At 49.0% G+C, this 14,335-nt stretch overlaps 1 protein-coding gene across 1 annotated transcript in view; it reads left to right on the top strand.

Annotated features, from left to right (window-relative positions):
- Positions 1–14,335, top strand: part of dnajc12 (DnaJ (Hsp40) homolog, subfamily C, member 12) — a 70,909-nt gene that overhangs the window by 19,460 nt on the left and 37,114 nt on the right. The window contains exon 2 of the mRNA XM_085994991.1: positions 2,751–2,829. Within this exon, the coding sequence (XP_085851117.1) occupies positions 2,751–2,829 (79 nt within the window). The remainder of the gene's footprint in view (positions 1–2,750; positions 2,830–14,335) is intronic.

The following is a 14,335-nucleotide window of genomic DNA, read 5'->3' as shown; positions in this document are numbered from 1 at the left end:
CGTCAGCGTACATGTGGAAACTGATGTGCTGTTAGATGGCCGAGGAGAGCAGGACCCAATAGTGCTTGTTGAAACAAAATGGGTACATACAGCCCATGCTGTGGCACTAAGAGATATAGACCAAAAGGTCCTGGTTTGATTACCAGACTGTGTGCTACAATTGGCCACAGCTCCCTGGGAGGGGATAGGGATATAGCGGAGTATCAGCCAGGGTTCCTGCTCCTGTTTCAATCCAGTAAATTGTGAACAACAGTGGTCTCAGCAACAATCCTTGTGGAACACCACTTCCCACCTTTTGCCAGTCTGTGTAGCTGCCCTTAACCCCTACTCTCTGCTTTCTGTTCTGTAGCCAGCTTGCTATCCATTCTGCTACTTGTCCCCTGACTCCACATGATCTGACCTTAGTCATGAGTTTACCATGCGGCCCAAAGACCTGGACTAGTAAGAGACATGAGTTGAAATCCCATGAAGTATCATGGCTTTAAGTCAAACATGGGTAAGGGAACCTCCTGCTGATTACCACCTACTGCCCTCCATCAGCTGATGACTCTGTACTGTTCCATGTTGAACACCACTTGGAGGAAGCACTGAGGGTAACAAGGGCACAGAATGTACTATGGGTGGGGGACTTCAATGCCCATCACCAAGAGTGGCTTGGTAGTACTAGCACTGCGGTACCGAGCTGGCCTAGTCCTGAAGGACATAGCTGTCAAACTGGGCTTGTGGCAGGTGGTGAGAGAACCAACATGAGGGAAAAACCTACTTGACCTCGTCCTAACCAAGCTACCTGTCGCAGATGCCTCTGACAATGACACTATTGGTAGGAGTGACCACTGCACAGTGGTTAGTAGGATAGATTCAGAACAGATCTAGCTCAAAAACTGGGCATCAGTGAGGCACTGTGGGCCATCAGCAACAGCAGAATTGTATTTCACCACAGTCTGTAATCTCATGGCCCAGCATATCCCTCACTCCTTCAGCACCATCAAGCCAGATGACCAACACTGGTTTAACGAGGAGTATAGAAGAGCATGCCAGAGCAGCACCAGGCATACCTAAAAATGAAGTGCCAACCTGGTGAAGGTACAACACAGGACTACATGCAGGCTAAGCAGCATGCTATAGATAGAGCTAAGTGATCTCACAAACAATGGATCAGATCAAATTCCGCAACATCTGCCACCTAGAAGGACAAGGGCAGCAGGTGCATGGGAACAACATCACCTCCAAGTTCCCCTCCAAGTCACACACCATCCTGACTTGGAAATATATTGCTGTTCCTTCATCGTCGCTGGGTCAAAATCCTGGAATTCCCTGTCTAACAGCATTGTGGGAGCACCTTCACCACAAAGACTATAATGGTTCAAGAAGAAAGCCCACCACCATCTTCTCAAAGGCAAGTAGGGTTGGCCAATAAATGCCAGCCTTGCCAGCATCACCCACATCCCAAGCATGAATTAAAAAAAATGAAATGTTACAGTAGAATGTTCCTTATCTGCACTAATGGAGAGCCCCCTCCTGATGGTGTGAAAACTTTTTAGATATTGGGTAATGCCCCACAGGACAGTGCCCGGTCCCAGGTGGTGGATGAGGTTACCAGACCCTGGGGGCAGAGCGATGAGGAAGAACTGAAGAAGGGCGGTTGACGAAAGGTCCAGCCAGGACCATGTCTGCAGACTGCGGCGGTGTAGGGGCCCCGTGCAACTGCAGGGGTTTCAAGGCTCGAACTCCGGCCGTGTTGTATCCTGAAGTTTACAGGCTGTGCTGTGATTTGTCACCTTTTTAAAACCAGAGATCCCAGTGAGCTCATACAGCAAATGACAGTTTATGGGAAGTGTACATAGTACAGTATTTAGGAAACAGATTCAGGCTAAAATATTTAAAAGTCATTCCTCGTCTGTGTCATTTTAATGAATCAGTGTTTAGTTCTCAGGTCAGTGTTACTAAATCACAAATTAAAATCTTGTCCCGAGAACTGATACTGTGGTTAATGAGCAATCTCCAATAACTGCCGGCATACGTGCGGAAAGCCTCACACCAGTTGTTACCATGGAGAATGTATTACATCAAAATAAACAATTAACTTCCTGAATACAAAATAAACCAACCAAAATGAAGCGATAAATACGCAACTGGAAATGCTGATTCATAACTGTCAGATAGGATTACATAGGATATACGGCTCAAACAGGCCATTTGGCCCAACCAGTCCCCGCCAGCGTTTATGCTCCACTCGAGCCTCCTCCCGTCTTTCCTCATCTAAATCGATCAGCATAACCCTCTATTCCCTTCTCCCTCATATCCTTTCCAGCCTCTCCTTCAATGCATCTAGACTATCTGCTTCAACCACTCCCTCCTCACCATTCTTTGGGTAAAGAAGTTTCTTCTGAATTCCCTATTGGATTTCTTGGTGACTATCTTATATTGATGGCCTCTAGTTATGCTCTTCCCCACAAGTGGAAACATTCTCTCTCTATCCACTCTATCAAAACCTTTCATCATTTTAAAGACCTATTCGGTCACCCCCTCAGCCTTCTTTTTTCAAGAGAAAAAAGACCCAGCCTGTTCATCCTTTCCTGATATGTATACCCTCGCATTTCTGGTATCATCCTTGTAAATCTTTGCACCCTCTCTAGTGCCTCTATATCCTTTTTATAATATGGAGACCAGGACTGTTCTGATGACATCGGTGACAAAAGGTTTACCTTAATACTTCAAGTTGTGTAATGATTAAATTTTTATTTTGTCAGACAGAACAAATCATTGCAGAGTTTAAAGCCAAGGCCCTAGGCTGCCATCCCGACAAACATCCGCAGAATCCGAAAGCAGGCAAGTGTGCATTCAAATTAAAATACATGTCTTGTGAACGGCTGATGTCCATTTCTGGCCTGGCAATGCTGCAGCACAGTGGTTCACCTGGCTGGGAATCTGCAAAACTTTGGTCACGTGTCAGGTCACCCAGAACCTGAACCTTGACATCATCCAGCTGAGAGGCAGCTCGGGTTCGCAACCCTCCCGGTCTCCCAAAATCGACGGTCCCTCGTAGTGCCAATTTGCGCATTCATGTCCCTGTGTCAGGTGAATAAACTCTGGGACATGGCTCCCCCTCCGATTCACTTTACATTCAGGCACCGGTTGCACTGGCCCCCTATGTAATTTCCCACCTCTGGCCCGTGGCCGTTACTCCCACCACCGCAGAGAGCTGGCATCGGCAGGTGTGCCGGGAACAATTGAGGGTCAGGAGTCAGGGGGAGATCAGGACTCGGGGGACGGGGCGTGCCTTGGGAATCGGGGGGAGAAATGGAGAATGGGGGGTCGGGGAGTGAGGAAGACTGGGGAATGGGGGCTCGGGGGAGAGAGGGAGACTGGGGAATGGGGGCTCAGGGGAGAGAGGGAGACTGGGGAATGGGGGCTCAGGGGAGAGAGGGAGACTGGGGAATGGGGGCTCGGGGAGAGAGGGAGACTGGGGAATGGGGGCCCGGGGAGAGAGGGAGACTGGGGAATGGGGGCTCGGGGAGAGAGGGAGACTGGGGAATGGGGGCTCAGGGGAGAGAGGGAGACTGGGGAATGGTGGCTCGGGGAGAGAGGGAGACTGGGGAATGGTGGCTCGGGGAGAGAGGGAGACTGGGGAATGGGGGCTCGGGGAGAGAGGGACACTGGGGAATGGGGGCTCGGAGAGAGGGAGACTGGGGAATGGGGGCTCCAGGGAGAGAGCGAGGTGGAGGAATAGGTTGGATGTGGGATCAATATTTTCTGAAGAGCTGAGAGTAGTAGCAGCAACGTGGTGAGTGGGAGCTGCGCTGTGATGGAGCAGCCAGTAAAGGGGCGAGTGAAACCTTGGAACCTACTGTGGGTAAATAGGGATGGAGACTGAGGATTCCCACTGGAAGGATCTTGAACGCAGGGCTATTAGTCCATGGGATGCTTCACCAGGTGGCTATTGAGGCAAACTAGACCATTGTTTAAAAGGGAATGGAGTAATGTTTAAAAAGGAGCAATATAAAATAATCTGAATGGTTGGGGATGGTATTACAGGAGAGAACTGCAGCACTGGGGGTTGAATGGCCTCCACCTGTGTATTTTCTATCATTCTATGGAAAATCTCCTTTTATTGAGGCTAATCCCAGGGAATGTTTTAGAAAAATTAATGCTGAGCTGAGTTTTGGATGTGAGGTCTGTGCCGGCCGGTTTTGACGTGTGATGTCCAAGTACAGATCAGCTCCGACTGAGGCTCCAAGTTCAGAGTTGGCACCTTCACACAGAACCTGAGTCCAAACCAGAGTCCAAGGAGATGGGGGGAGAGATGGAGCCTGTTAAAAGTGGCATCAACTGGGGACTGACCAGACCTTGTGCAGTGCAGGGGGAATCTGGCTATGGTTTCAAGGTGAATATCAAGGGGTTATAGGATTACTTCAAGTTACAGGTGGGATGTTGGGGCATTACATCTATTACTATCAGTTACTCATAGACTTTCAGTGAGTTAATGTATGCGGAGCAGTGGCAAATGGAATTTAACCCTGAAAAGTGTGAGGTGATGCATTTTGGACGGACTAACAAGGCAAGGGAATACACAATCACAGAATCACAGAAACCCCACAGTGCAGATAGAGGCCATTTCGGCCCATCGAGCCTGCACCGACACATATCCCACCTGATCCCCGTAACCCCTACACCAACACATATCCCACCCTATCCCAGTAACCCCACGTATTTAATCCCCCCTAACACTAAGGGTCAATTTATCATAGCCAATCAACCTAACCTGCACATCTTTGGACTGTGGGAGGAAACCGGAGCACCCGGAGGAAACCCACGCAAACACGGGGAGAATGTGCAAACTCCACACAGACAGTCACCCGAGGCCGGATTCGAACCCGGGTCCCTGGCGCTGCGAGGCAACAGTGCTAACCACTATGCCACCGTGCTGCCACAATGAATGGTAAGACCCTAGGAAAGACAGAGGATCAGAAGGACCTTGGTGTGCATGTACATAGATCCCTGAAGGCAGCAGAACAGGTGGATAAGGTGGTTAAAAAGGCATATGGGATAATTGCCTTCATTAGCCGAGGCATAGAATATAAGAGCAGGGAGGTTATGATGGAGCTGTACAAAACGCTGGTAAGGCCACAGCTGGAGTACTGTGTGCAGTTCTGGTCGCCACACTATAGGAAGGATGTGATTGCTTTGGAGAGGGTGCAGAGGAGATTCACCAGGATGTTGCCTGGGCTGGAGCGCTTCAGCTATGAAGAAAGGCTGGACAGGCTGGGGTTGTTTTCCTTGGAGCAGAGAAGGCTGAGGGGGGACCTGATTGAGGTGTACAAAATTATGAGGGGCATAGAGAGGGTAGATAGAAGGGAACTTTTCCCCTTAGTGGAGGGGTCAATAACCAGGGGGCATAGATTCAAGGTAAGGGGCAGGAGGTTTAGAGGGGATTTGAGGAAGAACTTTTTCACCCAGAGGGTGGTTGGAATCTGGAACTCACTGCCTGAAAGGGTGGTAGAGGCAGGAACCCTCACAACATTCAAGAAGCATTTGGATGAGCACTTGAAACGCCATAGCATACAAGGCTACGGACCAAATGCTGGAAAATGGGATTAGATTAGACAGGGCTTGATGGCCAGCGCGGACGTGATGGGCCGAAGGGCCTCTTTCTGTGCTGTAAAACTCTATGACTCTACAATATGAGGAGGAGTTTCTTCACTCAGAGGGTTGTGAATCTTTGGAATTCTCTGCCCCAGCGGGCTGTGGATGCTGAGTCTTTGAGTATATTCAAGGCTGAGATGGATAGATTTTTGGACTCTAGGGGAATGAAGGGATATGGAGATCGGATGGGAAAGTGGAGTTGAGGTCTATGATCAGCCATGATCTTATTGAATGGCGGAGCAGGCTCAAGGAGCTGTATGGCCTACTCCTGCTCTTATTTCTTATGTTCTTATGACTATTAGTTATGAGGGGAATCTGAGTGTTACCACTATTACTATTAGATATCAGTGCAATTTCAGTGAGTTACCATTAGTTACTGGCGGAATCAAAGTTTCTCCCACCTCTGGTTGCTCCCTGCAAATCATTTTCCCCCCTTCGGTTTCTCCTCTTTCGCCCTCGTTATCTCCTCTCCCCCCCCCCACCTCGATTTTCTCCTCTTCCCCCCCCCTCGATTTCTCCTCTTCCCCCCCCCCTCGATTCCTCCTCTCCTCCTCCTTCCCCCCCCCCTCGGTTTCTCCTCTTTTCCCCCCCCCTCGGTTTCGCCTCTTTTTCCCCCCCCCTCGGTTTCCCCTCTTCCCCCCCCCACTCGGTCTCCCCACTTTCCCTCCCCTCGGTCTCCCCTCTCCCCCCCCTCCCCTCGGTCTCCCCTCTCCCCCCCTCCCCTCGGTTTCCCCTCTTGCCCCCCGCCCCCCCTCGGTTTCCCCTCTTCCCCCCTTCCCCTCTCCCCCCTCCCCTCGGTTTCCCCTCTTCCCCCTCCTCCCCCCCTTCCCCTCTCTCCCCCTCCCCCCTCCCCTCGGTTTCCCCTCGGTTTCCCCTCTCCCCCCCCTTCCCCTCTACCCCCCTCCCCTCGGTTTCCCCTCTTTTCTCCCCCCCTCTCCCCCCCCCACTTCCCCTCTCTCCCCCTCTCCGCCTCCCCTCGGTTTCCCCTCTCCCCCCCCTTCCCCTCTACTCCACTCCCCTTGGTTTCCCCTCTTTCCCCCCCTCCCCTCGCTTACCCCTCTTTCTCCCCCCCCCCTCGGTCCCCCCCCCTCGGTTTCCCCTCTTTCCCCCCCCATTCGGTTCCCCCTCTTTCCCCCCCCCACCTCGGTTTCCCCTCTCCCCCCCTCGCTTCCTCCCCCCCCCCCTCGGTTCCACCCCCCCTCGGTTCCCCCCCCCTCGGTTCCCCCCCTCCCCCTCGGTTCCCCCCCCTCGGTTCCCCCCCTCCCCTCGGTTCCCCCCTCCCCTTGGTTTCCCCCCTCCCCTCGGTTTCCCCCCCCCCTCGGTTCCCCCCCCTCGGTTTCCCCTCTTTCTCCCCCCCCCTCGGCTTCCCCTCTTTCTCCCCCCCCCCTCGGTTTCCCCTCTTTCTCCCCCCCGCCCTCGGCGTCCCCTCTTTCCCCCCCCTCGGTTTCCCCTCTTCCCCCCCTCGGTTTCCCCTCTTCCCCTCCCCCTCGGTTTCCCCTCTTCCCCCCCCCGCCCCCCTCGGTTTCCCCTCTTGCCCCCCCCTCGGTTTCCCCTCTTTCCCCCCCCCTCGGTTTCCCCTCTTCCCCCCTGCCCCCCCTCGGTTTCCCCTCTTCTCCTCCCCCTCGGTTTCCCCTCTTCCCCTGCTCATGGGTGCCTTCCTGGTTCTTGGCATTTTTGCGCAAAACCACAAGCAAAAGTACTCAACTACAGGGAACCCAACCTTTATAAGGTAAATGCAGTAACATTTGTGGATGTCATGTGATCAGATGTTAGTTAATCGGGCATCACCTGATCAGACGTCGCATGGTCAGATGTCATGTGGTCAGAACATCACGTGATCGAACCTCGAGGAATGCCTCCAACCTGAGCTGGCATCGCTAGCAGGCAGCTCCTCTGTCACCTCCTGTAACTGTATTTGTGTTAATGATGAAAATAACAGTGCTCTCATTTTTCTTGTGGGTCTGCGTTTATGTTTTGATGCAATGCTGAGAGGGTTTATTTTAAAATGCTTCCTCCCCTCCCATCTAAGCGATTGCCATTAAACTTTCACTACACTCCTCTGTCCATGGTACTTCTTTCTTTGACTGTGCCAGCGGGATAATGCAACCTCCAGTGAGTGTTTCTGATTGACAATTCATGTCCCCATGTTTTGTGTGTAGATTCCCGGCGTTGTTGCCCACTAGTTTAGCGGGATGTGGCTGGGGAGTGGAGAAGGTGGTTAGGCAGGGAAGCACGAAGAGGGGAGTGCAACATGGGGCCAGGGAGCGGGGTGGATGAGTAAAGTGGGACTCAAACAGGACACTGCACCATAGCTGAAGCAGAGTTGGTCCCTTAAATGTGGGCAGGTCTCGTGGTGGGAGGTGGTGGGAGCGAGGGGCAAATGCTATGGGAGAATTTAAAATGCAGAAAAGGCGTGAGAATATGAGAAAGTTTCATGATATTGTTGATGAATGATGTAATGTTTTAAATGTGTTTACTATGTTAGAATTCTTACTCCCGGTACTAAATAAGATGGCAGAGAAAAAGATTTTCGAAAACAATATTCTCAATAGGGGGTTGGGAACCTGAGCAGGGAGACAGAGGAAAGGGAAACAAGGATAGAAGCAAAAGACAGGAAGGAGAAAAGCAAAGGTGGCAGTCAGAGAAATCAAGAGTTTAAATCAAACATGGCCACAGCAAATAATAATTCTAAAAGGTCTGAGTGTTAAAAAAACATGCCTGAAGGCTTTGTGTCTTAATGCGAGGAGCATTTGTAATAAGTTGGATGAATTAGCTGCGCAAATAGAGGTAAACGGATATGATATGATTGGGATTACGGAAACATGGCTCCAGGGTGACCAAGGCTGGGAACTCAACATCCAGGGGTATTCAATATTCAGAAAAGACAGGCAAAAAGGAAAAGGAGGTGGGGTAGCATTGCTGGTTAAAGAGGGGATTAACACAATTGTAAGGAAGGATATTAGCTCTGATGATGTGGAATCTAATGGGTAGAACTGAGAAATACCAAGGGGCAGAAAACGTTAGTGGGAGTGGTATACAGACCCCCAAACAGTAATGCGGAGGTTGGGGATGGCATTAAACAGGAAATTAGAGACGCGTGCAATAAGGGCACAGCAGTCATCATGGGTGACTTTAATCTACATATAGATTGGGCTAACCAAATTAGTAACAATACTGTGGAGGAGGAATCCCTGGAGTGTATACGGGATGGTTTCCTGGACCAATGTGTCGAGGAACCAACTAGAGACCAGGCCATCTTAGACTGGGTATTATGTAACGAGAAAGGATTAATTCGCAATCTTGTTGTGCGAGGCCCCTTGGTTCGGAGCGATCATATGATAGAATTCTTCATTAAGATGGAGAGTGAAGTAGTTGACTGAGAGACTATGGTCCTGAATTTAACTGAAGGAAACTACGATGGTATGAGGCGCGAGTTGGGTAGGATTGATTGGGGAATGGCACTCAGGGTTGACGGTGGATAGGCAATGGCAAACATTCAAAGATCGCATGGATGAACTACAGAATTTGTTCATCCCTGTTTGGCATAAAAATAAAACACAAAAGGTGATTCAACCGTGGCTAACAATGGAAATTAGGGATAGCTTAAGATCCAAGGAGAGGACATATAAATTGGCCAGAAAAAGCAGTAAACCTGAGGATTGGGAGCAGTTTAGGATTCAGCAAAGGAGGACAAAGGGATTAATTAAGAGGGGGAAATAGAGTGTAATAATAATAAATAACTTCCGGAGGAAGTTATGTGCACATCACTTCCTGTGAACTGTGAACTGTGAACTCTGTGCATACATCACTTCCTGTGCATACGTCACTTCCTGTGTTTGGACTAGTATAAATACTGAACTGCTCAGTATAGTAAAAGGGCTTCTCCTAGAGGCATGGTGAAGACCGCTCTTGTATATAGTAGAATTATAAGTTGTTTAAAGCTTACTTTAAAGTTCCTTGATGTGTGAGACTTTTTATTACATCGATTTAAACAACTTAGTATTTACACTCACAAATGCTAGACCTTCGGACAAACTCGGAGTTAAGGATCCAGGGAACCACCCATCATGGAAAACATCCTTAAACCTACTCGTCTGGACTTGGACCCAAACGCACCAGCAGCTGGCAGGGTATGGAAGCATTGGTACCGTACTTTTGAGAATTTTCTTGATGAATGTAAAGCGAATGCTTCTACTAAACTGAGGATACTTATCAACTATGTGACCCCAACAGTGTTTGAATATGTTGATGAATGGGATAATTACGATGAGGTGATCCGGGCACTTAAAAAACTATATGCCAAGACCGCAAATGAGGTCTATGCTAGACATCTACTGGCCACAGCCCGACAAGGGCCAGGGGAATCGATTAACGAATTCCTTCAAGAACTTCGCAGGCTCAGCGTAGATTGTAACTTTCAGGCAGCCTCGGCTGAGCTGTACCGCGAAGAAATGATTCGTGATGCTTTCATCTGCGGGATTGCCTCTCCATTTATACGCCAGCGTCTGCTAGAAAGTAAAACACTTGAGCTACAAAAGGCTTTTGACCTGGCTTGTTCTCTGGATTTGGCAAAGAAAAATGCAGACCTCTATCAGCTGCCCAGATCTCGATCTGCTGCTGTAACTGCAACCAGACGATTCAAGTGGCCTCATGGAGGAATCTAATCCTGATGATAATTCTGATGAAGAAGAGGAGGATGACCCCACTTTAGCAGCCTCTTGGCAATCTAGGAAGGAATGCTTCTTTTGTGGAGATTCTTTTCACCCTAGGAAATTCTGCCCTGCTCGCAATGCGATCTGCAGTCATTGCGATAAAAAGGGACACTTTGCAAAAGTTTGCCAATCAAGAGCCTCTGCGAGGGCCTATCCAGCTAAGGCCTACCGAACTGCCCCAATTAGGGCCTATCAAGATGCTCCGGCTAGGACCTATCAAGCTTCCTCTCGAGCTCTCTCCCGAAGAAGCACACCTAGAGTTTCAGCCACTCTCTGTGCAACCACACCAATTACAGCTGCTTGCCCACAGAACCTGTTTCATGCAGCTACAAAAGTTTCAGTTAATGGGCATACCTTAGATGCCTTAATTGACTCAGAAAGTACTGATAGTTTCATTAGAGAACAGATTGTTGCGAAATTGAAACTACATATCTTCCCATCGGACCAGGCAATTGCGATGGCCCAGTCATCACTTAATACCAGAATCTCCGGCTTTTGTATTATTGATATGACACTTAACGGTCGCATGTATCCCTCCACCCGACTTTCGGTGCTCAAGGACTTATGTAGTGATCTCATCTTAGGGCTGGATTTTCAAAAACAGCATAAGAAACTCACCATTGAGTTCGGCGGATCCAAACCTGGACTTACTATTTCTAATATACTGTCTAAATTATCGTTTTGTGCATTATCAGCAGCTTCACTTGATGAACCCTCATTATTTGCCAGTATTCCTCCTCGATGCAAACCAATAATAATGAAATCGCGGCGCTTTAGTCAGGAATACCAATCTTTTATTGAGGCTGAAATCTCTCGACTTTTAGCAGAGGATATCGTCGAACCATGTTCGTCGCCCTGGCGGGCTCAAATCGTCATCGTCAAGAACCCTCTAAAACCTCACAAACAACGACTATGCATTGAGTATTCGCAAACCATCAATCAATATACTGACTTGGACGCCTACCCATTGCCACGCATTGATGATATGGTTAATAAACTGGCCGAATACAAAGTGTTCTCAACTTACGATTTGAAAAGTGCCTATCATCAGGTACCCTTGAAGGTCTCAGATAAGCAGTACACGGCCTTTGAGGCTAATGGACGGCTGTACCAATTTCGTCGCCTCCCATTCGGGGTTACTAATGGAGTGGCTGTCTTCCAACGGGCAATGGATGGCCTGGTTAAGCAGGAAAACTTAAGGGACACTTTTTCCTATCTTGATAACATTACTATTGCAGGTCACGATCAACAGGAACACGACGCCAACCTCCAAAAATTTCGGGATGCTCTCCATCACCGTAACTTAACTTTGAATGAATCTAAATCTGTTGAGTCGCAACCGACCATCAACATCCTTGGCTACTGCGTAGGCAATGGTATCATTAAGCCAGACCCAGAAAGACTTCGCCCGCTCCAAGAGCTCCCGTCACCTAAGTATCCGGCTTCTTTACGTCGGGCTCTCGGTCTGTTTACATACTACGCTAAATGGATTCCTCATTTTTCAGACAAAATCCAACCCTTGCTGCATGCTAGGTCATTTCCATTGGAAACAGCGGCTGTTGCAGCCTTTAACCTTCTCAAAAAACAGTTGGAGAAAGCGGCTCTTCACTCCATCGATGAGAATCTCCCTTTCATAGTCGAATGTGATGCCTCGGAGGTGGCGATCTCGGCTACTCTAAATCAGGAAGGTCGTCCTGTAGCATTTATGTCCAGGACCTTACAAGGTGCCGAGCTACATTATCCTCCGGTTGAGAAGGAAGCCACAGCCATCATAGAGGCGGTACGGAAGTGGAACCATTTCCTAGCTCGCCAGCACTTTACATTAATCACGGACCAGCGATCAGTCGCCTTCATGCTCGATAATCGAAAACGAACCAAAATTAAGAATAATAAAATACAGCTTTGGAGGATGGAACTGGCCTCTTTTGGTTACACCATTCACTATCGACCTGGCAAGGAGAATGTGGCCCCGGATACCCTCACACGAGCATTCTGCTCCACTATGTCGTCCTCTACTCTCATAGATGTCCATAATGGATTGTGTCATCCTGGCGTTACGCGCATGCTACATTTCATACGATCACGGAATCTCCCTTTTTCTACTGGAGATGTAAAGAAAATGTGCTCAGAATGCCGGCTTTGTGCAGAATTAAAACCTCAGTTCTTCCGCCCCTGAGATAGTATGCTCATACACGCAACCCAACCGATGCAACGACTTAGCATCGATTTTAAGGGCCCAGTGCCCTCTTCAACTCGGAACACATATTTGCTCACCATGATTGATGAATATTCACGTTTTCCATTTGCCTTCCCCTGCTCCAATATGCTGGCGTCCACAGTAATCTGCTGCCTTGAGCAGGTATTTTCTCTCTGTGGCATGGCGGCTTACATTCACTCGGATCGGGATCCATCCTTTATGTCAAGGGAACTCAAGGACTACCTCTCAGAACGGGGAATTGCTACAAGCAAAACGACGCCATATCATCCCATCGGAAATGGGCAGGTAGAGAGGTATAACGGTATCATCTGGAATTCCGTACATCTTACTTTAAGATCTCGGGGCCTACCAAACCAGCAATGGGAAGCAGTGCTTCCGGATGCATTGCACTCTATACGGTCCCTTCTTTCTACAGCCACAAATACTACACCTCATGAGCGGTTCTTTGGATTCCAGCGTCGCTCATCTTATGGGACATCCTTCCCATCATGGCTAACTACTCCTGGACCTGTACTACTCCGAAGATATGTTCGGACGTCTAAAAATGACCCTCTCATAGACGAGGTCGAACTAACCGATGCCAACCCCACCTATGCATACATACGATAGCCCGACGGCCGAGAATCTACCGTATCATTACGGGATCTGGCTCCCTGCCCACCAGGACCTAGTGGGACATCGAGTGATGGTATTTTACCAGGAGCCTCTTGGAACCTACCGGGTACCCCTCTCCAGGATCCTGATCTGACACCAACTAGCTTGGTGCCGGTAGAACCCCGTACTCAAAGTTGCGACCCTCCCAGTACCGCGCACCAAAGTACTGATCTGCCACAGACCAGCTTTGCACCTCCCTCTGAACAGAGACAGACTGACTCTGCACCTATTGGGGCTCGTACACGAAGCCATGATCTCCCCGACCCTTCACAGGGTAATCCAGGCCACACAGACTCTGACCAATGGCCAACAGCATGTAAGCGGACCAGTGACCCTCTACGACGGGAACCCAAACGGGTGCGACTCTTCCTCGTTCGGCGGCTGCGGAATAAAAGGAAGACCACAGCCTTCTAATCTCGCAGGAGGGAAGAATGTAATAATAATAAATAACTTCCGGAGGAAGTTATGTGCACATCACTTCCTGTGAACTGTGAACTGTGAACTCTGTGCATACATCACTTCCTGTGCATACATCACTTCCTGTGTTTGGACTAGTATAAATACTGAACTGCTCAGTATAGTAAAAGGGCTTCGCCTAGAGGCATGGTGAAGACCGCTCTTGTATATAGTAGAATTATAAGTTGTTTAAAGCTTACTTTAAAGTTCCTTGATGTGTGAGACTTTTTATTACATCATAGAGTATGAGAATAAGCTTGCCGGGAACATAAAAACTGACTGTAAAAGCTTTTATAGATATGTGAAGAAAAAAGATTGGTGAAGTCAAGCGTAGGTCCCTTGCAATCAGAATCAGGGGAATTTATAATGGGGAACAAAGAAATGGCAGAACAATTAAATGCATACTTTGGTTCTGTCTTCACAAAGGAGGACACAAATAACCTCCCAGAAATGTCGGGGAACATAGGATCTAATGAGAGGGAGGAACTGAAAGAAATCAGTATTTGTAGGGAAATTGACGGGATTGAAGGCCGATAAATCCCCAGGGCCTGATCATCTACATCCTAGGGTACTTAAGGCCCTAGAAATAGTAGATGCATTGCTGGTCATCATCCAAAATTCTATAGACTCTGGAACAGTTCCCATGGATTGG

The sequence above is a fragment of the Somniosus microcephalus genome, chromosome 8, assembly GCF_052327205.1.
Source record: "Somniosus microcephalus isolate GS21.2 chromosome 8, FLI_Smic_1.0, whole genome shotgun sequence".
Taxonomy (NCBI): domain Eukaryota; kingdom Metazoa; phylum Chordata; class Chondrichthyes; order Squaliformes; family Somniosidae; genus Somniosus; species Somniosus microcephalus.
Note: the sequence above shows the minus strand (reverse complement) of the source record. Positions and strands in the feature narration are given on the sequence as shown.